Raw genomic sequence first — 23,917 nt, 5'->3', positions numbered from 1 at the left:
GCACAACTAAAATCTTTCTTTTGAGAGTGGTCCCATACGCGAAACTGACGAGATACGGGTACTTGGAGTCTACATCCACAAACACAGACGGCCAGACACTAGACTGGCCGAACTCCGTAAGGTGGGGCCAGGTGGGCCGCTTGGTCGGCTGGGTTTCCAACAAACGCCGGGGTTACGAAGTAAGGATGCCTTGCGACTGTAAAACGCCTTCGTGACCAGTCGAATTCACTTTTCGACTCCTTATTTCCACCTACGGAAACAAGAGGAGGATGCTCTTGAGGTCATCTGTCGAAAAATTGTTAAACATGCCCTTGACCTCCCCATCACTACTTCAAACAGCCAGCTTATGGCCCTTGGGGTGGTGGATACTTTCCGGGAGCTCCGGGAGGCGCACCTTACAAACCAGTACACGCGCTTGTGGCGAACGGAGTCGGGTCGCCGCCTTCTTGCTCGACTCCATATCCAACACACCACTTCCATGGAAGACAGGTTTCACATCCCAGAACTGTGGAGACGCGCCCTCCATGTGTGAACTCTCTCAGCCAACATGTCACAAGAAGTCCATAATGCTAGATGTAGTCAAGGGTTCGACGGCATACCGTCTGGTCAGGAATCATGGCTTGATGAGATTCACTGGTCACTGACCATGGTCAAACAAAAACAAAAATGACGTTTCGGGAGCGCTACGGCTCCCTTGGTCACAATGAGCCTCATTGTGAACAAGGGAGCCGTAGCGCTCCCGAAACGTCATTTTTGTTTTTGTTTGACCATGGTCAGTGACCAGTGAATCTCATCAATCCATAATGGTAGGCCCCTGGCACGAGGGGAAGCCCTAGCCAGACATTACGGCAACAAAAGAGATGCGGAAACTTGGACGCCTCCCGCCTTCACCACGGGGGATTGCACACGGTCGCAGTAGTTCACAACAGCTACACAGTTAAAGGCCTCACCTTCAGAGCCCGCAGTGCAACACCAGCAGAAGAGGTCGCGATTGCTGTCGCAACGTCAAATTCTGATTCAAAATACACAATCACCGACTCGCAAGTGGCCTGTCGGAACGTCGAACAAGGCTGCGCTCTCTTCCTAGCCTATCAAATCTACCAAAATAGCATACGAGATACGGACACCGTACACCGTTGCCTGATACGGGCCCCTGCTCATCAGGGGTTGGCAGAAAACAAGGCAGCAGGCGCAGCGGCCCACAGGCTCTCTCACTGGGCTGTTTTCTCCTTTCCTTCCCGACCAGGAACCCGATTTTAATCCGGTTTATACCTTCAAAGATGTAATCCAGGGTTTGACGGAATCCCGTCTGGTCAGGTAGTGGCATAGTAGAATGTAAACTTGGGTCACTGACCACGCCAAACAGGGTTAGTTGACGTTTCGCAACTGCTACGAGTTCCTTGTTCACACTCTATATTAGAACCTACTATCAAGATAGTCATGGTCTTTACCCTCGCTCATGTAAAGGCCTGAAGAAGGCAGATGAGCGCCTTCTTCTTTGCCTTCTCACCAATACATTGCTGTGCCCGGCAGCACTAAAACATTTTGACCCCTCCTTTAGCGGCAGCTGCCAGCACTGAAGAGCGGTGTCTTCGGACACCTGTCACATGGTGTGGGCCTGCCCCTCCAACCCGGCTCTTCCTCCCATCCCCTACCCAACCTGGGAGGACTGGGAGGCGACCCTGCTCGGCTGCCACGACTTACAGGCCCAACAAGCCTTAGTCGGGCTCGCCTGGGCGGCGACCACCGCCACTGGGGTCCCAAACTAGGGACTTCCACCTAGTGCTTCAAGGATCGGTTCCTTACGGGCTGATGCAAACATACATCTTGTCCCTTCCTAGTAAATGTTTTCACTATCATCACCGCCTGAAAGACGTGGGTTCGATTCCGGCCGCGGTGGTCGAATTTCGATGGAGGCGGAATTCTAGAATCCCGTGTTCTGTGCAGTTTCAGTGCACGTTAAAGAACCCCATGTGGTCGAAACCTTCACTACGGCGTCTCTCATAGCTTGCATCGCTTTGGGAAGTTAAGCTCTATAAACCAAACCAAGCCAAAATAAACCTCCTACTTTCGGAGGTCAGTTAAAAAGGCAGGAGGTGGGAAGTTTAATCCCCTTTAATAGTGAAATCGGTCGCTCAATACAATAATTCGTATTTTATATAAATGCTCGGAGAATGTAGAACAAGGTCAGAATCTTCTTTAGTGCACTTTTGACGACCATCGGTTATCTTGCCCTCGAATCGCGCGCCCAGCCCATTTCTTCTTGACTAAGTTGTCACTGACTCGCGTTTGTTCCCTGACCCACCCAAGTCTCTTCCTGCCTCTTAACGTTACACCTATCATTTTTTTCCCATAGCTCACTGTGTTTTCTTTACGGTGAACCCTTTTCGTTAGCCTGCATGTTTTTGCCCTATAGGTTCTTCCACGCTTCTGGAGGCTTTTAGTTCTGTCTTTTTTTTCTGTGTGCCTAATTTAAAACAAACGACGTCTTAATTCAAAACCGCGGTGGTGAAATTTCGATAGAGGCGAAATTCTAGAGGCCCGTGTGCTGTGCGATGTCAGTGCACGTTAAAGAGCCCCAGGTGGTCGAAATTTCCAAAGCCCTTCTCTACGGCGTCCCTAATAACCTGAGTCGCTTTGTGACGTTAAACCCCCATAAACCATAAACCAATCTTAATTTAAGAACGCATCTCATAACTTTGAAACGCGTTCTGAAGTTCTTACAATTTTTTCACCAGCATTGAATGGCTTTATTCGGTTCAAGGATGTTTAGGTGAAGCGAGGCCTCGGAGACGGTGCTCAGTTGGCCAGCTTGCTGGACATGGCGCTTCGTATGTCCGGCTTGGAGATTTTCCCCACGCTGGTGCGCGGGAAGTCGTCCACGATCTCGATGTACCGTGGCACCTTGAGGCTGTTCACCTGTAACGTGATTTACTCGTCTGAGACGCTTACTGAAGAGAATAACTCTGGGAAAGGACATCTCAACGAACCGATCGTTTGCAACAAGAGCCTATGTGGCGAAGCACTGGCGTCATTGGGCGTGCCTAGTTTTGCGGTTGGTGGCTGAGTGTGTCCTGCGTAAGCGTTGTTGGGCTAAGAGCACTGGTTGGTTCGCCATTCGTTTAGGTACCAGTGGAGAAAAAGAATACAAATTATACGACGATTGCATTTTCCTAGATGTAACCTATGAAGCCGGAACTTGTAGGCTATGAGCGAAAGCCTTAGAATTAAATTGCTGATATCGCACCGCTCAATGCAAAGCGAAATCATAGGGGCAACCTGGAGAGAGAAACAAGTTTGGAGAAACGGACAGGGGCGCTGAACATGAAAGTTCGGAAGTAGAGTAGTTGAGCGCCTCTGTCTGTTTATGCTACCTGACGTTGTCCTCTGTGTTCTGTGCGCTGACTCTCAAAAGTACGCAGCGGAATTGCTGGTAATTCAATTTCGCGAATTACTCGGAGTAATTAGCGAAATTATTTGCCTTATTATTTAAATAATTATTTTATTTAGTAATTCGGTTATTTCAACTTTTCATCCACTCCATATTAATCACTAAAATTCATAATAACACTCTTACTGGATGATGGACAGTTCATGAGGACACGCTCTGTCCACAGCCCGTGGTGACATATCCTGTCCACGCCCATCATGAGGCAAGGAAAAAATAAAGTAGCACTGAACTCTCCTTACGTGAGGAAATGCGAAATAATTTCGAGTTCCGTTGCCTAAAGTGCACGATTTAATCCAGGGAGCAACCAATTCTGTCCACGCACAACCTCCCTTTGGTAACGCCCTACAAAAGTCACAAAAAGTCACAAAACAGTATGGCGGCGCAACTTCGCAATGAAGATGTTACACATCTCTGTCCGTGCAGGAACAAAGTGCTCCCAACACATCCAAGCCTGCTTTCTCCTTTTTTACCTACTCTTTGGCCGAAAGAGTGCGATATGCCATCAGCATAGGCCAAAGTCTTAATTTTACACTGTGCTTGCGAGAAGCAACGATCAGCTGTGTTTTTGAAGATACTGAGCTATAAGGGCTCGAGATATATAACGCGAATTACAAAGGCAATGTCGAACAGGTTATTGAAATAGAATACGTTTGGCAGGCTATTGACTGTTAGGGAAAGCCAGTGTTCGCTCTTGTTGGGTGGGCGGTTGAGGGGGTCTTGCATATTCTCATACCATGTGTTAGAGGGTGGAGGTTACGGGCAATGGGGAGAGGGAAAGGTGTCTGTATGTATATAGCTACCGGTATACAGGACAGGTTCCTTTCTCAATAGTGTGCGGTAAAATGAAGGGTGCATGCGATGGTGCTGACGACGCCCGCCCAATTACTCTGCGTAGGAGAAGCTACTGAGAGGCACTTGCTTCAGGGGAGACGTATTAGTCGCGCGGCGGGGTCTCCGGAAATGCTGAAGCTGGAAGGTTTTACAAAGGGGAGGTTTTACAAAGGGGAGACGTAGCAGAGTGGGCGTGGGAACAGCGTCATCATGAGGCTGCTTCACGGCATGCGTTTCTTCATGCAGATAACGGCAATCCTTCATCTCAGCGCGGGACCTATGGCACCGGCTGATGCCATTCCGGCTACGCCTGTGACTGTCGACTTTCAAGTTGGCAGCGTGGAAAATGGAGAGCTCTGGCAACCTTACTACACTATGGCTCCATCGTACAAGTCCTGCGCATCGTCCACGACATCACCTTTCTACCTGGATAAAAACGGACTGCTGCGGCCTGCGCCTTTCAGTGGGCGTGGGAACAGCGTCATCATGAGGCTGCTTCACGGCATGCGTTTCTTCATGCAGATAACGGCAATCCTTCATCTCAGCGCGGGACCTATGGCACCGGCTGATGCCATTCCGGCTACGCCTGTGACTGTCGACTTTCAAGTTGGCAGCGTGGAAAATGGAGAGCTCTGGCAACCTTACTACACTATGGCTCCATCGTACAAGTCCTGCGCATCGTCCACGACATCACCTTTCTACCTGGATAAAAACGGACTGCTGCGGCCTGCGCCTTTCAGTGGGCGTGGGAACAGCGTCATCATGAGGCTGCTTCACGGCATGCGTTTCTTCATGCAGGTTGGTAATAACTATTCCATGTTTGCTAAGAAATCGAACAATATGTGCCTGCTCCTGTTCCCACGCCCGGGAGTGCTGCTGATTTTGCTCGTCCAGTGCTTCGATGTTTCTAGTCAACTGCTTTTGTTGTCGGGGGACGTTGAGCTTAACCCTGGCCCTGGGTCGGGCTCTGGCGCTGTCACACGGTCCAAAGACAGCGCTATTGATAATTCCCTGCAGAAACAGCTCAACGACATGTTGACTCTGTTAGAAGGTGTTACTTCAAGGACCGCTAAAATGGAGTTTGAGCAATCACACCTAATAGCCTCTATTAATGAAATGAAACTAAATCAGGAATCTATGATTAGGAATATTGCCGATATTGACGCGAGACTGTCGGCGGTGGAATCTAAATCATCCGCCAGTGATGCGGCTCACGGGGAATTGCGGATTTTGCGTGAGCTAGCCGATCAGCTTGTCAGTGAAAATAGCAAGTTACGTCTTGGACAGGCAGAGCTGGAAGACCGGCAGCGCAGGGAAAATCTTCTGTTCTTCGGAGTACCCGACAGTTTGTCCGAAACGTGGGATGAAACGGAAGAAAAGTTATTGAACCTTGTTTCAGGCTGCTTTGATCCTGTTCTTACGAATGACATGTTAGAACGAGCACACAGGATTGGTGTGTTCTCAGACGAAAAGAATCGTCCGATTGTTGTGAAGTTCCGGTCTTTCAAAACAAAACAACAAATCCTAGTGCAGTCTGCTAAACTTAAAGATAAAAAGGTCACTGTAAGTGAAGATTATTCTTTGCAGACACGTGTCGCTAGAAAGAATCTTGTGCAGTTCGCAAAGGATGCTGACTTTAAGTATAAGCTGCGGTATAACAAACTGTATTGTAACAACAAATGCTACGGCTATGACCCTATTCACAATAGCGTTTTCGAGCTAGCTGGCCCACCGGGATCTTTAGTGGCCCCTTGTCGCGCTGCTTCTGGCTCGCCACACGCTTCGCCATAGAGGTGCGGGAGGGGCAGTGGACGGGCGACTGGAGATAAGACAGCGCTATCAATTCTTTTCACAAACATAAGAAGCTTAATACCAAAGCGGGAAGATCTAAACTCTGTCATCGACTCATGTGATGCCGATGTTGTATTGTTGACAGAAACGTGGCTCTCTGCAAAGATAGAGAGCAAGGAACTGTTTGATTGGAAGAAGCGCTACAATGTTTATCGTTCTGATAGAGGTGACAGAAGTGGAGGAGGTGTTTTAATAGCCATCGCCGATAATATTGTGTCTTCACCTATTAATCTTACTAGCACTCTAGAGTTGGTTTGGGTTGAACTTCGTGTTCATTTCAGGAAACTGATTCTGGGCGTATGCTACCGTCCCCCGTCTTCGTGTGCAACTTTCGTTGAAGATTTGCATGATGCTCTTAACATGATCTCAGTACGTTATCCGGGTGCGGCAATCCTTCTTGCTGGTGACTTCAATTATCCCAGTATCGTGTGGGATAATACATCGCCGTATCCTGGCCCCTTTTCTACCGAATGTAATAACTTTTTGCGAACCTGTTTGGACTTCAACCTTTCTCAACTAGTTACTAAGCCAACTCGAGTCACGCCATCATCTTCCAATGTATTAGACCTTGTGCTAACCAACTCGCCGGATCTTATCCCTTCAATCTCGTACTTACCTGGTCTTAGTGATCACACCTTGCTTCATTTCGATGTAAAAATTAATATTCCTCTTCGCCGGAGCATCTTCAAGTCCATTAGAGATTATAAACGGGCAGACTATGATTCCATTAATCGTGAATTAGCTCTTTTCTTAAACAATTATTTACCAGATTTTCCACAGCGTTCTGTCCACACTAACTGGGAAATGTTTAGGGACACTGTTGAACGTCTCACTAATACATTTGTGCCGCTTAGAATTTTGCGGTGTAATAGCCAATCACCGTGGTTTAATAACGTTTTAAAAAGGCTATCCAATAAGAAAAAGCGTTTGTTTCGCTCGGCGAAATCGTCGAATTCGCAACAACGATGGGACTGTTACCTTTCTGCGGCCGCTGAGTACAAATTAGCTCTGAAAAATGCCAAGGAGACCTTCTTTAACAGTACTTTGCCTGCTTTGCTGATTAATAACCCTAGACAGTTTTGGAACACTGTGAACAAGAAAGATAGTTCGTCAGTACTACTTACATCTTCTGACGGCGTTGCATTTTCACCTAATGAATGCGCTAGTGTCCTTAACAGTGTTTTTGTTGCTGCTTTTTCTGGCAATGTTTCCCTTACCAATCAGGAGTGTCCGGTCTTGGATGCTTTTCCCATGGATCCAATTCTTTTTGACACAACTGGTATCCTGAGAATAATTGAAAACCTTGAGATTTCTTCCTCCTGTGGCGTCGATAACATTAATTCGAAATTTCTGGTTAACACAAAGATGTACAGTTCAATTATCCTCACCAAACTGTTTGACCAGTCTCTGGAAACAGGCTGTATTCCCAATGACTGGAAGGTTGGGAGGGTGATTCCGCTGCATAAGTCTGGCGATAAACATTGCCCTGATAACTTTCGCCCTGTGTCGCTCACCAGCATTCCATGTAAAATCATGGAACATGTCATCTACTCTCATCTTGCTAACTTTTTAGAATCCAATTGCTTTTTCACTAATGCCCAACACGGCTTCCGTAAATCGTTTTCATGCGAAACGCAACTCATATGTTTCACAAATGACTTACATTGCATTCTAGATCGCGGGTCCCATGCTGATTCTATATTTATGGATTTTTCTAAAGCATTTGACAAGGTTTCACATGAGCTTCTTTTTCTTAAACTAAACAGCCTTAACATTGATTCCACAGTGCTTGCATGGTTGCATTGTTTTCTTTCAAACCGAAGTCAGTTCGTAACAGCAAATAACGTCAATTCAGATTCCTCTCCTGTTTGCTCTGGCATGCCTCAGGGGTCCGTTCTTGGGCCCCTCCTCTTTCTCATTTATATAAACGACTTACCAACTAATATATCGTCTTCCATTTGTCTTTTTGCCGATGACTGTGTTATTTACCGCGAAATTAATGATGATAATGATGTATGTGTTCTTCAGTCAGATATTAACAAGGTACTGGATTGGTGTAACCTGTGGAATATGAAGCTAAACATTACTAAATGCAAGCATTTGCCCATTTCTCGTCTATCTAATACACCCTCTACCTACTGCATTAATGGCATCACTCTTGAAACTGTGTCGTCTTATAAATATCTGGGTGTTCACGTCTCTTCTAACCTGTCTTGGAAAACTCATGTTGACTACATTACAAATAACGCCAATCGCATGCTTGGATACCTTCGCAGAAATTTTTCATGTGCACCGAGTTCATTAAAACTATTACTTTACAAAACATTGGTCCGCTCTAAATTGGAATATGCTTCATCGGTGTGGAACCCTGGGGTCGAATCTCTCATTTCTGACTTAGAATCAATTCAAAACCGCGGTTGTCGCTTCATTCTTTCCAACTATCATCGTACTAGTAGTGTAACTGCCATGAAAGCTCACCTTTCTTTACAGCTTCTTTCCCATCGCAGGTCAATAGCTTCATTATGTACTTTTCACAAAATTTATCATAATCCTCATCTTAAAGAGAAGTTATTAAAAAGACCACCCTATATTTCAGCACGCATTGATCACCGCCACAAAGTTTGGATCCCTCCGTGTCGCACAAGATGTTTTCATGATTCATTCATACCCAGAACTTGTGTCAGCTGGAATCACCTTCCCCACAATATTGCTGTAATTACTGATCCTGCTGCATTTCGTAACACTGTTATTAATTTTTTATAAGTATGTGTCCACAACTTTGTTAATTTATTAGCTTCTGTTTTCGTTTGTGTTTTGTTTTTTGAAATGCTGCCTTTTGTTAATTCTGTTATTGATTTTATACCAGTGTTTGCTGTAACTATATTCAATTTTTCTAGCTGCTGTTTTGTTTTTGGTACTTGCATGTATTCCCACTCCCCTCTGTAACGCCTAACGGCCCTGAGGGTAAATAAATAAATAAATAAATAAATAAAGGCAAAATCTACCAGTTTTTCGCCTTATATGCCCAACGAGATGAATTCAAACGTGTACATAGCCGATTTACAATAATTTTGAGTTCATATAATTTTGCGGATCTTGCCATAAACTCGTATGATTTTACTGCGGAGAGTAAATTAAAGAACGTAAAAGTGAAATTATCTCGCAACATGCAAATTTTGCATCTGATGTGCCAATGCCACCGACGAAAGTAAACAGCACAAGTTTGATGAAAAAAGATCTACATTCCCAGTTTGTTTTGATCCTGAACTCATTTCAACCCGTTCGAATAGGCACGACCAAGTCCGAAGTGGTTGGAACCGGAACGGAATGTCACTCCATGAGTCGAACCCGGAGCTGAACCCGAAAAGCATGAACCCGAACCCGAAAAAATTCCATTTCGACGCCCTGGTTTTTACCCGCCAAACAGCCAATCGTTCCTTCCCGAGCAGCGAAAGACTGACTCACGCCAGGTTGCCACCACCGACGAGAAAACGCGGCACGATTTTTCTAGCTGTGCCCAAAAGAAGTTCACCGCAGTGCCTGAAGACCGCCCATAGAAATAGCTCTTGACGCTGCAATTTACGTGCGATATATTACAGGTTGCTTCACGTAACATGAACAAAGGATTGTAAAAAAAGTGGCTCATCGGAGCTGGGCGAAACCAAAGACGTATTGTTTTCCGGTGTGTGGCGCTCCTCAGAGCACTTTTTAATTTCCAGTCAGGGGTAACACGGGAGGGGCCCTTTGCGGTGCCAGTGTATCTCATGTAATCGCGCATCGAAGCGAAATGGTTGGGAGCCTAGGGATCTGGAATATCGGGTGCTTCGCGTCGTCTGCAACGTCGTCTGCCAGAGCGACCGCGACGGACGCACTGGAGCTTGGAACTGTGTTCGCTCCAAGCGTGAAATACACAAAAGTGCCGAAGCTTAGTTTTCAGGCCTGTCAGGGTGGGAGAAGAGAAGCCAGCATTTCAAGGCCCTCAGTGTGCACCGAAGACTCTTGACCAAGACTGCACTTGCACGGGCCATGCGGAGGAGGGATGCATCTCACTTTTCGGCGGCAGTGTTCGCGCAGCTGCTCGATGCTGACGGCGGCGGCGCCGGGCGTTAGGCGCACCCAGGCGCACAGCTCCTCGCCCAGGCGTGCGTCCGGGACACCCACCACGCTGGCCTCGCGCACCGACTCGTGCTCTGCGGGGAAGGAAGGAAGGGCCTCCGTCAGCAGCCGTCGAGGAGGCGCGTGCATCGCACCGTTGTCGCCCAAACAGCGCCCATCCTCTTAAGTTCCTTCTGCGTCCCCGTCTTGAAATGTAGCGCTGGATTACTGTTCAAGAAAACACGCACTACCAACAGGAACCGCAGTGTAGGTTGTTAAGGGCACCAACTGAGGAACAAGCGAAGCGACTTTCTCCTCCGAAGGGTGGGCTCAGTTACGCCTGTTTGCAAAAAATAAACAAAAAAACACGAAACACCAACGACACTTCGCGCAGCAACTTTGTTAGCCCATCTGCCGCACTATGCACTTCACCATTTCTTACGTTATTAGGCGCCGATGCACCTTAGTGTGCATTTAATGGCCGCATTTTATCTTCAATAACACCATCTGCCGGGCTAGTTGGTTGCGATCCATATGTATCAGCAGCGCGAACACAAAACAAGAAGAAGAAGATAGTACAGAGCGCTGAACTTCCAACTTTGATTTGAACAGAACTGAACCCGCATTGATATACACACACCGGGCGAAATCCCACCAGGGGGCGTAATCAAGACGCGGTATCGAACTGGGACCCACACGCAGTCCAGGGCATCAAAAGATAGCAAGAACCACACTATACAATGAGTTCCATGAAATGAAGCACGAATGACATGCGGAAAAACAAGAGAATGTAAAAACAGGGATGAGTGTGCGCAAATGGAAAGAATGGAAAAACAGAGTTGAGGCCGCGAATTTTGCTAAAAAACATGATAAGGCGAGACCACGCCTTCAGCTCTGTTTTTCCATTCTTTCCATTTGCGCACACTCATCCCTGTTTTTACATTCTCTTGTTTTTCCGCATGTCATTCGTGCTTCATTTCATGGAACTCATTGTATAGTGTGGTTCTTGCTATCTTTTGATGCCCTGGACTGCGTGTGTGTCCCAGTTCGATACCGCGTCTTGATTACGCCCCCTGGTGGGATTTCGCCCGGTGTGTGTATATCAAAGCGGGTTCAGTTCTGTTCAAATAAAAGTTGGAAGTTCAGCGCTCTGTACTATCTTCTTCGTGTTTTGTGTTCGCGCTGCTGATACATATTTTATCTTTTCCCCTTTTTATTTCTTTTATTTTATCTTTTCCACACCGCTCTCCTTCCGTATTTGTCTCCCAAATTCCCATCCCCATGCAGAGTAGCATGCCGGAGATTTGTAAACGCCGGCTAAACTCTCTGCTTTTTCATTAAAGGGTTTCCCTTTCTCTTTTACGCCGCTTTGCGATGGAAAGGACCATTGAGGAAAAGCATTTCGAGGATGAGATGCCTATTACCAACATCGTGCAGACGATTTAAAGAAAAGATGCAGGAAGTATGTACTTGGATTTGAAAAGAAAAATGAACGCCCATCATCACCCACACAATGCTTGTTGTTGCTGTTTCGGGTTTTATGGCACATAAACGCCAAACGCAAACATGAGGCTAAAAACCTTCGTTCTCTAAAATTGAGTATACTTTCTGAAACCTAAAATTTATTCATGATGATTGCTTTCTTTGAAAACCTAAAAATACGCGAAAAATCAACATGTGCATTTTCAGTTAGAACAAACACTATGTAAAAGAATATGATCGTTATATATAGAATAGAATAAAATATTTTCTTTAGTTTTTCTAGTTTTGTGCATGGTTTACTGTGCGCACGTTTCCACGTTTTTCACAGAGGTTTTTCATGTTTTATCAGTACGAACTTATGTGTCAGGTGCGTGTTCATGGTGAAGATGGCATAAAATTACTTCGCTGAAACGGCCAAGGTGCCTGCATGACCGCATTATGGATACAACCATGTACAGACTTTGTCAAAATATACAGCCCGAGGGGTATGCATCTGAGCCTGGCAGCGCGGCTCCTCTTGCATACTCAGGAACCCTAATCTCACGAACGCGGGAGGAACTAAAGTCCTCAACCCCCTCAAGCTTAGGACTGCGTTTAAGAGCCCCGCTACATAGCTTGGAAGCAAACACCTTGGGCTGTATATTGCCACAGTACGAATCCATCCAGTGGCGCCGTACCGCGGTCGAACTGTTTTAGCTGCAACTTGCCATGCCTTGGGCATTCGAGGTGCTCGAAGATCATCATCTTCCTCGCTCAAGCTCCCTGCTCTCTGGCACGCCCATCTCGTCTTATTAAACCTGGTCTGTGTGCTTCAACCGTTTGTCGGTGACATATTTGGTGGAGCGCCCCGCCCCGCCGCGGTGGCTCAGTGGTTACGGCGCTCGGCTGCTGACCCGAAAGTCGCGGGTTCGATCCCGGCCGCGGCGGCTGAATTTCGATGAAGGCGAAATTCTAGAGGCCCGTGTACTGTGCGATGTCAGTGCACGTTAAAGAACCTCAGGTGGTCGAAATTTCCGGAGCCCTTCACTACGGCGTCCCTCATAGCCTTAGTTGCTTTGGGACGTTAAACCCTAATAAACCAAACCAAACCATATTTGGTGGAGCAGCTGGGTAGCGTCCCATGCACTCTGACTACGAGGACACCATTGACGCCTGTTCTCCACGCGTGGACTCAACACCCGTCCACAAACAGAGCCGCCGTCTGCGAGGCCTACAACCGGAGTTCAGTCAACTGACAGTGCCCGTAGGAGCCATGACATCCACCGCGGCTAGCCAGACAACTCAGCATTCCGGGAATGCCCAGCCATTCGTTCTTCACGCACCTCGGTCGCCGCCACCGTTCCACGGCCGCCACCGTTTCGAGGACGTCGAAGACTGGTTGGCCAGCTTTGACCGGCTGGCCGGTTTCAATGAGTGGAACGGCGAGCGCAAATTGCGCAACGTCTACTTGGGCTGCAGGACTCGGCCAAAACGTTGTTTGAGAACCACGAAGCTTCCTTTACCACCTGGGAGGTTTTTAGTCAAGAGATATTAACGATATTTAATACCAGCGAAAAAAAAATAGTAGGCTGAAGTCGCCCTGCACTCGCGATTACAGCAGTCGAACGAGAACGTCGCGATGTTCATCGAGGACATGACGCGACTGCTCAATCGGGCCGACCCTGCTACGCCAGAGGCCAAGAAGGTACGCCACTTACTGCGCGACGTAAAAGAGCAGCTGTTTGCCGGACTGGTTCGTGACCCGCCAAGAGCAGTGGCCGACTTTACAAGGGAGGCAACGGGTATCGAACGCTCTCTGCAGTAACGGGGCGTGCTCTACGGACCTCAGGCTACTGTAGCAGCCGCTTCCCAGTGCACGCCTACGTCGCTGCCCGCCGGGGAGCACCGGGTAAGAAGCGTTGTGGGCGAGGAATTGGTTGCTGCCGTAACGGACGTGGTCCGTGACGAAATCCGACGAGCTGTGCAGCCACTCCCCGCTGCTCACCCGACACCCTCAGTTACGACGTACAGCGACGCACTACGAAGTCGTGGGCCAGCGATGCGAGCCTTTTGCCTCGTCGCTCCTGTGCCAATACCATCTCTGCAGTACTCAATTGCAGCAGTGCCCTCCTTGCCGCAGGAGTCCAGGCCCCCCATGAGCAAAGCGCACGTGTGGCGTACGCCAAACAATCGGCCGCTCTGTTACCACTGCAGGGAGCCCGGCCACATCCTCCGCCACTGCCCCTACCACAGAATGGGTTTAAGGGGGTTTTCACCTGACGCACCTGAGCGCGCTACGGTGAAAGACCAAGGGATACCGAGCTGTACCTGGCTGATAACGGGCAGTCCTCGACCTCGCAACGACGCCAGTCCAGATCGCCATCCCCAAGGCGGTTCTCTTCGCCCGGCCGCCCGTCATACTCTGGCCAGTTCAGAGGCGCGTCCCCACATCGGAAAAACTGAAGACGGCGTCCTCCGGGGGTAGGGCCGCCGCTACTAGACAGAGTCAAGAGCCTCCACCCGAAGATTTGCTGCGACGCTCCGACCGACCGACGACGACCTGACCCGACGGCCTCCCGACGCGCTGCGACCGACTGGTTTCCGCCGAAATTCCGGTATCCGCCGACAACCAGGACGTTACCGTACTCGTGGATACCGGCGCCGATTTTTCTGTAATGAGCAGTCGGTTAGCCATGGCCTTGAGGAAGGCCCTGACCCCTTGGTCTGGGCCGCAGATCCGCACAGCTAGTGGCCATGCTGTAACTCCGATTGGTGTCTGCACTTCACGACTCCAGATCCGCGGTGTTACTTTCCTTGGTTGCTTTGCGGTTACCCGAGTGCTCCAAGGATATCATACTCGGTTTGGATTTCCTTCAGCAGTACGGTGCCGTCATCAACCTTCAGGCGCTAATCATGTCGTTTTCCACCCAAGGCCCAGTCGACAACAATACCGAGCCACGCAGGGCTAAGTTGTGCGTCTGTGACGACCACGTATTGATCCCGCCAGGAGCCAGCATGTTTGTTACCGTAGAGTGCGATAACAGCTCCAGCACTCGTGGCATCACTGAAACCAACTTCTCGATGCTCCTGGGTCGGCAAGTCTGTGTAGCGCGCGGAATTGTTGAATTGAACAGCGGGCGAACCGAACTTTTTGTGACCAATTTTGGATCTGAACTTCAGTGTTTGCCTGCCAAAACAGCTATTGAGTATTTCGAAGAACTTAGTGAATTCGCGGGACAGCACGCGTTGTCCGAAATCTTGACAACAGTGGAGGTACCGACCACTCCCATAAAAACCGACGTGAACCCGAACCTCCCGTATAATCAAAAACGCTGCCTGGAGAGCATTAACGAATATTTCCGCGACTGTTTTGCCTCGACCGCCAAGGTTAGGCAGACTCCGCTCACAAAGCGCCGCATTGCACAACTAAACATCAGAATCCGCACGTCACGTGCCAGGAAGATGTCATCTATCAGATTCCCCTATCAAGTGGGAAAAAGTCCACTTGGGAAGATGCTTAAACGAGCGCCTCATATGGAGCGTGCTCGCAACGTCAGAAACGGACGGAGGGGAACATCAGTTGATGCCGTTCTCTCGTGCGAGTCAAAAAATTGCAAGCCACTTCTTGAAAAATGTGTTGTTAGTGAGAAAAGCAGGGAAAGGAGATCATCGAAGCTGAGAAGGTAATGTTCGTAGTGTTTGTACTGTCAATGTTTGTAGTGTTTGTTCATTCTTCAAAGCTGCCGGCACATCGCTTTAACGCTTTGTTTGTGATGCAAGACGCGCCTAGATTTATCTGGGTTGATCGCATCCAGGCGGAGCCGATTCTACGTTGTACCAGAGTGTTCTAGGAACTTACCAAGCTTTATCTCGAAAGTTCGCCTTCAGCTTTAAGAAGAGCACGGCCGAGAGCGGCCGGCATTCTGTTCGACGACCGCCGAGTGATTCAGTTCTTTGTGGGCGCAAGTCAGCCCGAATAAAGACTTTCGTTCCGAAGACATCCTCGCTGTTTTCCTGTTCGCCGGACTGCAGTCGCCACTACGTGAGAATAGTTTCCGTAGCACGTGTGTAAGGACACCTTCCATTTTCCTGCGCGACAGAGAACTTTCATTTCTATGTAACCTGAACTGTTCGCGCGAATGATTACATGTTTTTTCTGGCGTATTAATATGGTGGTCGTGAATAATATAAGTTAAAGTTCGCGCCCGTGGTGTTTGTTGCTGTTCTTCGTGTTTTGGTCTTCTGCTGCGCTAAAGTGTTTTTGAATACTTTTTTTAAACATCACTTTTGCACGGTGCCTGTCCGCGGCCTCAGCTGCCGGGAATTATTTCGTCACCGAAGCTAAAGAAAGCACGCTGTGCTGGGTCACCTCTGTGCTCTTCCGTAAACTTTTGCTGCTTCTAGTCGATACGCGCTGGACTTCTGGGAGTGAAACCCGTGATGACCGCGCCTGTAGCTGCGTGTCCGTCTGTACTTATTTCATTCCTTTTCTTCGTGCGTTTACAGAGCCAACTGAGCGGTTATGTCGTCGTAACTTCGACATACCCAATTCAGTTCTGTCCCTTCTCCCCCTTCTGCGCACTCATCGTCATCATCATCAGTCTAACTACCTTAACTTCCGGACAAAAGCCTATCCCATGTCTCTCCAATTTGCCCTGTCCTGTGTCAGCTGCGGCCACCCTATCCCCGCAGACTTCTTTATCCCACCCGCCCACCTAACTTTCTACCGTCCCCTGCTACGCTTGCCGCGCACAGTACGCCTACTACTGCTACGAGCACAGCAGTATGCATGGAAACATCTTACCATGGTAACTTTTGACAGCGCTGGCTGTTTGACTGTTCTCGTGTACGGCACACGGAATTCTCTACACACGGTGCTCCGGCGTTAGGCTTGTACGACGTAGCTTCACAACCGGCCCACGGAGTAGCGAGAGCCATGTTTTACGTGTAACTAAGCGTTGTGTGGATGTGAACGGATTCGGAGGCATTGGGCGATCGACGTCAGCGCAAGAAAGAGTGCGAAAGTGAAGACGCACGAACGAAATCGTACGCACAGGCGCTCTCTGCTCTTATTCTTTTTGCACACTGGTTTATAGCTTGACAGGCTAGCCTTTTCCTTGTTTCATTCTTTTTGGACTGCTGATTCTACTTGGCCGGTGCGGATAGATAGCGGGCTTATGTTCGCTTTTTCGTAGGCCTTGTTTGAAACCTACGACGAAGCTAGCTGTGCATAGTTTGGCGGCAACCAGTGTATTACAGTGTCTTCAAATACATATGCTTGAGGTTACTGACGGTAGCCTACATATTTCGTTTCACTTTTCTGTTAGAAGTTGTTCGCCAATAGCTGAACTGAAGGTCACTGCTACGTCCATTGCGCTCGCTTAAGAACCTCGACTTGTCCATCGAAACGCTCAAAAAATTTTCTTCATGTTATATTCAGAAGCGAAACAAGACCCATCAAAACAGAGCTTACTTGCACAACGTTTTTCATTTGCAAGATGTATCTGTCATGATATCGTGGGCGGCTTGATGTTTGGACGACGCCAAAATTATAATTCTTCGGGCCAACCTGCCCACCACTGCACTCTCCGTAAGTTTGGAGGGGGAGGAGCGGCAAACTTCTCCACACCGCGTGCAAAAGATGAGGTTCGACTGCTGACCGGCGATAGGGGCCACGCCTGATTAGCCGTTGACTGGAGGCATGAGGCGTAGGCAAGTTTCTTTAGCAACCCTTATACTTGGGGAAATGATAACAACAAAAAGTTACAACACAAAGCCCAACAAAGTAGCGTGAATACACAAGCCCGACGCAACTTACAAACAGAGAATGAGAAAGCAACAACTATTAACAGGAAGAGGAAAACAAAGGCGAGAACTATACAACAACAAGGCTACAAGAACAAAGCAGTACTATACAAAAGGTTCGGACAAGAAAGAGCGACATGCCAAATGAAAGAGTAAAGCGATTGGGTAGAAACGGCGGCTGAGCTGCTGGGTGGCAAGGCACGGTCGGAGGGAGCGTCGGGCTGCGGGGGCGCGCGGGGCTGATGGGTGGTTGCGGATACGGGCGAACTTGGGCCACGCGTCTTCGGGGCCGCCGTCGTCGCGCTCTACGCGTCAGACACCCGCCTTAGCTCGCTTGCCGACCACTTCCCTGGCTGACCTCACACACGTCCGCACGCACCGAAATCTCCAAGCCAATTGCCCGGCTCGCGGTTTTCCCGCCGCTGCGTTCTCGTGGCAAACCAACAAAAAAAAACTCAAAGCAGAGCGCGCCAACAATTTACAGATGTCGAAAAGGGGGGAAATGAAACACGAAGAAACTGAGAAGGAAACCGAGAGAAAGCTACGGCCCTAACGAGGAGCGAGGCTAACTTGCTTTCCAAGGTCGGGAAGGGTGGCGAGGCATTCAACCGACCGCTTCCCGTACCCCTAAGGTGCAAGCGTTCTGTACCTGGCAATAATCTTGAGGAGGGTGCGGAGTAGCCTTGACCCTCCAGAGTCGCGAGGCGTCAACCGTCCACGCGGGGGGAGGGAAAATCATCGCCGCCGCGTCGCGACCTGCCCGCATACAACCGGCGCCGTGGCCACCTCGGTCGCAAAAGAAAAAAGGAAGACAAGGCATGCACGCACTTTGTGACAGCATCGCTCCCAGTTTGCGAACTGTGGGCTGTTTCCAAAAAAATACCGGCACCAGCGCGATGTTAACGCGTTCAAAGGTGGTTCCAGTGCCATGGCGGATATACCAGTGGTAAATACAGCGCGGAAGAACAGATTACAGCGCTTACCACTATCTTAAAAGCGCGAACAGTGTCTTCCCGTCCCAGCTACAGTGAATTTCAGCGACCGCCAATGTTATCAGCCAAAACCAGCGCGAACAACGCACTGGTTTCATTTCTGGAAAGGCTGGAGGACGCTGGCTTGGAACCCCGAAGCAATGCAATAAATACCGGCCAGGGCGACCTCGATTTCCTGGGGGCTGATGTTGACGCCGCCCTTGATGACCAGGTCCTTGATGCGACCGCGGATCTGCAGCAGGCCTTGGTCCGTCACCACCGCCTGGTCCCTGCGCCGACGGCAACGCCCAATTCGTACGTGCGGCTGGCGCTCAGCGCTCGGTCGCGAGAAATGCTGGCGACACTGCCTGACGCGGACTGCAAGCCATTCGTACCATGTACGCTGGCAAAGTCACGAGCAGTGTGTCTTGAGGAGAGCAATGCCGAATGCATAGGCGAGGATGAGACACGCGAACATCTCTCAATATTTTTGTTCTTGACTCATATTTTTCTTTTTTAAATTAGTTTTTGATTTATTGCACTAAGTACATTCACTAGCCTGCACCTCGTTTATCCTCTTCTCACGGCACTCCTCACTGAACCCTGGCCAATCCCCCTTTCATTTCATTGCATTTATTTTTCCCTTAAAGGCCCGAGGGCATTACATAAGGAGGGAGCAAACTCAAGATTTGTACCAACAAGAGAAGAACACTACAGAGAAAGAAAAAAATAACAGTAAAACGGAATAAAAATGTACAGCAGGTAAGTGGCGCCGAAAAGGTTATACAATATTGTAACGTGTCGGCCAGCCGAAGAATGAGGCGTGGTGAACCATGAACAAGAGATGATTTTTGGAAGACGAAGAAGACGATGATTAGTGAACACGTACAAGCGCTAAAAAACACGGACAAAGAAGAGACTTGGACAACACGAGCGCTTACTTTCAACTGAAGGTTTATTGATACACAAGCACAATTTTTTATACACCTTGCTGCATGACGTCAAACTGATAGGCCTGCCGACATCACGTGGCTGCTCCCAAAAACATTATTTCCTTTTTAGTCAGTGTGACAGATGGTGCGCTGACGCAGGATGGACCGGCTTTTCTAATCAAATCTGCCTCTATTATCTCTCTCACATCCTGACAACTATGTTTGGCCACAATCTTGCATGCGCTGAAGACAGGTTTACATGGTTTCTTATTCTTTACAGCACAATCATGACAATGTTCAGAAAGATTACCGTCTCTATAATTTCCTACCTTCCTCCTGTGTTCCAGTAATCTTTCGTTCAGACATCGGCCAGTTTGACCGATCTACCTAGAGCCACACGATAGAGGAATGTCATAGACCACACCAGAAACACATGGTACAAAAGGATCGCGGTGCTTGATACCGCATGGTTCTTTAGGCTTTAGAAAAGGATTAGTCAACTTGACTAGTTTTTCCAACTTCTCAGGCGCCGAGAACACTACTCTGACGTCACTGCGTTTCGCAATCTTCTTTAGGCGCAATCTTTGTATAGGCTCTTGTATTGCCCCAGTTCTTAGCGATATAGTTTTAGCTCATTGTGACAGAGTCGTTTCTAACCGCCTGAAGGTTTTTAACAATGTGACTGTTTTTAGATACGTCGATGATTTTTTAATTTTATTACAAGGGTGCAGTGATTTCTCGACCACTGTCAGTAAGCTTTTAGCCCTTTTTGGTGAGTGTTTTAATCCTTTAGTACTGACGCATGAAATTCCAAAAGATGGTATTTTACAGTTTTTAGATTTGAAGCTAATTCTCACTGACAAATCTACGTGTTGGGAGTACCATCCAAGAGCTAACAAACCCCTCTTACCGTTTCATTCATCTCATACAAAACTTGTTAAGAGAGCAATCGCTAAGCAATGCCTAAATAATGCACTAAAAAAATCGTGTTGCCATTCACTGAGCCATGGTTTCCAAAAGCAAGTGACGCGTCTTCAGTCAGCTGGGTATCCGACAAGCCTCATTGTATCTGTATCTGAAGGAATGTTAAAAACCGTAAAGAGAAAAGACAAGAACCAGATCGAAGCAAATGGAAACGGAACGGTAGTCATCCCCTATTTGCACAACACCTCCCATCGCCTAAAGAAGATTGCGAAACGCAGTGACGTCAGAGTAGTGTTCTCGGCGCCTGAGAAGTTGGAAAAACTAGTCAAGTTGACTAATCCTTTTCTAAAGCCTAAAGAACCATGCGGTATCAAGCACCGCGATCCTTTTGTACCATGTGTTTCTGGTGTGGTCTATGACATTCCTCTATCGTGTGGCTCTAGGTACATCGGTCAAACTGGCCGATGTCTGAACGAAAGATTACTGGAACACAGGAGGAAGGTAGGAAATTATAGAGACGGTAATCTTTCTGAACATTGTCATGATTGTGCTGTAAAGAATAAGAAACCATGTAAACCTGTCTTCAGCGCATGCAAGATTGTGGCCAAACATAGTTGTCAGGATGTGAGAGAGATAATAGAGGCAGATTTGATTAGAAAAGCCGGTCCATCCTGCGTCAGCGCACCATCTGTCACACTGACTAAAAAGGAAATAATGTTTTTGGGAGCAGCCACGTCATGTCGGCAGGCCTATCAGTTTGACGTCATGCAGCAAGGTGTATAAAAAATTGTGCTTGTGTATCAATAAACCTTCAGTTGAAAGTAAGCGCTCGTGTTGTCCAAGTCTCTTCTTTGTCCGTGTTTTTTAGCGCTTGTACGTGTTTGCTATGAACCAACTAGCCCAAAGGTCTGTGCTCTTGATGATTAGTGGGCCGGCTTTCTGACACCGGTCCGTAATTTTCGGCTTTATTTTCTCACTTCAGAGGTTTTTCACTTTTTTGTGGCGTGTGTTCTCGACGTGCGACGACCTGGGGGTCCCTGGCCGCCGGCAAACGCACGTCAAGCGACCTCCTCGGCGCTGTGCGCCGTATCAACGCCGACACGGAACATCACCACCAGCTGAACTCCATGCTGCACTGATGGCAGCAGCGGCAGCAGCGGCAGCGGCGGGTCCAGCGGCCCCTGTAGTTGCGGCTATACAGACCAGGGCCCGGCAAACAAGAGGCTGCGTGACGACCAAGCCAGCAACGAGCCTCTGACCGACCATCCAGAGGACATGGGTCAAGCATCGTTCACAGTTGTCTCGTACAAGAAAAAGAGAGCTACCGGTGTTCCTGTAGTCTTCAGGCCCACCGAGGAAGGAGGAAGCCTATGGAAAGCCAACCCCAACACTGTGGCTTCGGCGGTTGTAGCATCGGCACAAGAAAAAGTCCTCAGCCATCGCATTCACAAGGATGGGAGCCTGATGGTTACAGTATCGACGCTGCCCGCCGCCAACCGTCTGCTCACGGTAACTAAGCTGGCTGGAGTGGCCGTAGAGGCCCGAGTCCCATACTCTTACATGGCAAGCTATGGCAAAATACAAGATGTACCTGTCACCTACACAGACGAAGATCTGAAGGAATATCTACGCGACCAAGGTGTCCTTTCAGCAAGGAGGCTAACCGCCTACACTCCTGAGGATGGTGGAAAGATCAAAGAGGTACGCCGTCGCGCAGTTATATTGGAATTCGCAAAAGATGCGCCGCTACCAAAAAGAGTAACGCTTGGGTTCTGTAGTTACCCTGTAACTGAATACTTCGGAGCAGCAACTCAGTGCTATAAATGTCAGAGGCATGGCCACATATCAAGATATTGTAACGGTCCCGTGCGCTGCAAAGTGTGTGCTGGCCCCCACTCGCACAAAGAATGCACTTCGAGAGCACAACCTAAATGCGCTAACTGCGGTGTCCCTCACCCTGCTTCCTATGGTGGGTGTTATAAAAAGAAAGCAGCCACAGTTGCTCGCACGGCAGAGCAAACACAAGGGAAATCCCCTAAGCGCCATGAACCACCACCTAACCCCGACGTGGTTTTCACGACTACGCAAGCTCTTTCCGAGAATCAGTCAACACAGCGTGGGAAAGCACCTGACAAGACCTACGCAGATGCAGTAAAAAAGAAGCGTGGGAAGTCCGTTGGTTCTTCTCCTTCATCAAAGCTGCTGCAGCGCACTGCACAAGACCCGACAAACAGCGTCGCTCGCTCTGAGCCTAAGGCGCCACAACATGACAGGAAGATCAGCGACAAGCAAACCGGAAACTCTGAACAAGATATCACAAACCTACTCATTCCGATGCTGTTTGCAGCCATCAAGGCTCTTATCCGTGCAAACCCCTCGTCAGGAGGACTCCCAGAAGTAGAAGCTGTCCTTGCAATGGAGCCGTTGGTGTCGGTCTCCTACGCTCCGCAGGGGCGTAATACCACACTTCAGTAATCATGGCTTCAACAGCGAGAACTTCGCCCCAGCTGACAATCCACAACATCTTTCGTACATGGACCATTTTCCAGTGGAACGCTCGCGGGCTACGTTTTAAACTCTCAGATTTCCGACAGCTCGTGCGAGCGTACCGCTTCCCCTTCATAGTCATCTGTGAATCACGCGTCGAGGAAACTTTCCGACTCCACGGATACTATTTCCATCATTCACAACGACCAGATAACGTCAGCAGATTGCTGATAGGCTTTCGCAAGGATATCCCGGCCTCATCGGTTGATGTCCCGCCTCACAGCGACAATGAATACGTGTGCGCTGTCACAGTTATTGCCGGACAACAGTACACTCTGATTGGAGTATATCTTGAGCCAGGCACGCCATTTGATGCTATGAGACTTGATAACTTGATAGCAAGGACGCCCTCGCCGCATATTATTTGCGGAGACTTCAATGCTCATAATGAAATTTGGGGCAGCTCACATACATGTGCCCGAGGTGCCAAGCTTGCAAAACTTCTCTCCAAGCATTCAGTTCAGCCATTGAATGATGGCAGCATCACTACTCCGAGGCCCGACGACTACCAGCAGCATTGACGTGACATTTGTCACAAGTTCATTCGCCCACAACTTTGGCTGGTGCACTGATTTGGAGACACGCGGAAGCGACCATTACCCAATCCTCATATCGGCTTTCCATGCGCAGAGGAGCCCAAAGAAATTCCTTACAAAATCTACAGACTGGGACGCATACAAGGGCGCTGTAAGCAGAGGAATTACTGCGGCAACTCGCAATGAGGAATTAGCATCAACAATGGCGTATTGCCTGAGAGCGAGTACACAAATTACAACTAAAAATGATAGCCTACCTTGAAATGATGACACATTTCAAAGGCTCTGCGCTATACGCAGGCGAGCTGAAAGGAAAGCTCTGCGCACAAAAAGCCTCGATGACCTACGTGCATGCCGACGGGCACAACGTCACATTCGACGCTATATGGATAAACTCAGTCGGCAAAAGTGACGTGACTTTTGTTCTACGCTGGATGTGCGCCAACCAGTAACCAATATTTGGCGGATAGTTAGAGGTATGCGCACGCCGCCTCAACAACTCCACCCCTTCGC

At 48.6% G+C, this 23,917-nt stretch overlaps 2 protein-coding genes across 5 annotated transcripts in view; one reads left to right on the top strand and one right to left on the bottom strand.

Annotated features, from left to right (window-relative positions):
• Positions 1-2,732: 2,732 nt before the first annotated feature.
• Positions 2,733-23,917, bottom strand: part of LOC149325065 (medium-chain acyl-CoA ligase ACSF2, mitochondrial-like) — a 187,124-nt gene continuing 165,939 nt past the window's right edge. For all 4 annotated transcript variants that reach the window (XM_089562684.1, XM_089562686.1, XM_089562685.1 and 1 more), the window contains 3 exons: positions 18,640-18,755; positions 10,184-10,323; positions 2,733-2,919 (listed from right to left, as the gene is read on the bottom strand). In XM_089562684.1, coding sequence (XP_089418810.1) covers positions 2,800-2,919; positions 10,184-10,323; positions 18,640-18,755 — 376 coding nt within the window. In that variant the 3' untranslated portion in view covers positions 2,733-2,799. The remainder of the gene's footprint in view (positions 2,920-10,183; positions 10,324-18,639; positions 18,756-23,917) is intronic.
• On the top strand, positions 4,471-6,089 carry LOC149325066 (uncharacterized). Its single transcript, XM_089562439.1, has one exon. It carries the CDS (start codon positions 4,493-4,495, stop codon positions 6,071-6,073), a length of 1,581 nt encoding a protein of 526 aa, XP_089418565.1. The 5' UTR covers positions 4,471-4,492; the 3' UTR covers positions 6,074-6,089.

The sequence above is a fragment of the Amblyomma mixtum genome, chromosome 10, assembly GCF_055824585.1.
Source record: "Amblyomma mixtum isolate Tamu chromosome 10, ASM5582458v1, whole genome shotgun sequence".
Taxonomy (NCBI): Eukaryota; Metazoa; Arthropoda; class Arachnida; order Ixodida; family Ixodidae; genus Amblyomma; species Amblyomma mixtum.
Note: the sequence above shows the minus strand (reverse complement) of the source record. Positions and strands in the feature narration are given on the sequence as shown.

What these genes read in the sequence shown, in the direction of transcription:
- LOC149325066 (XM_089562439.1), top strand. Translation starts at nt 4,493, where the DNA reads ATGAGGCTGCTTCACGGCATGCGTTTCTTCATGCAGATAACGGCAATC.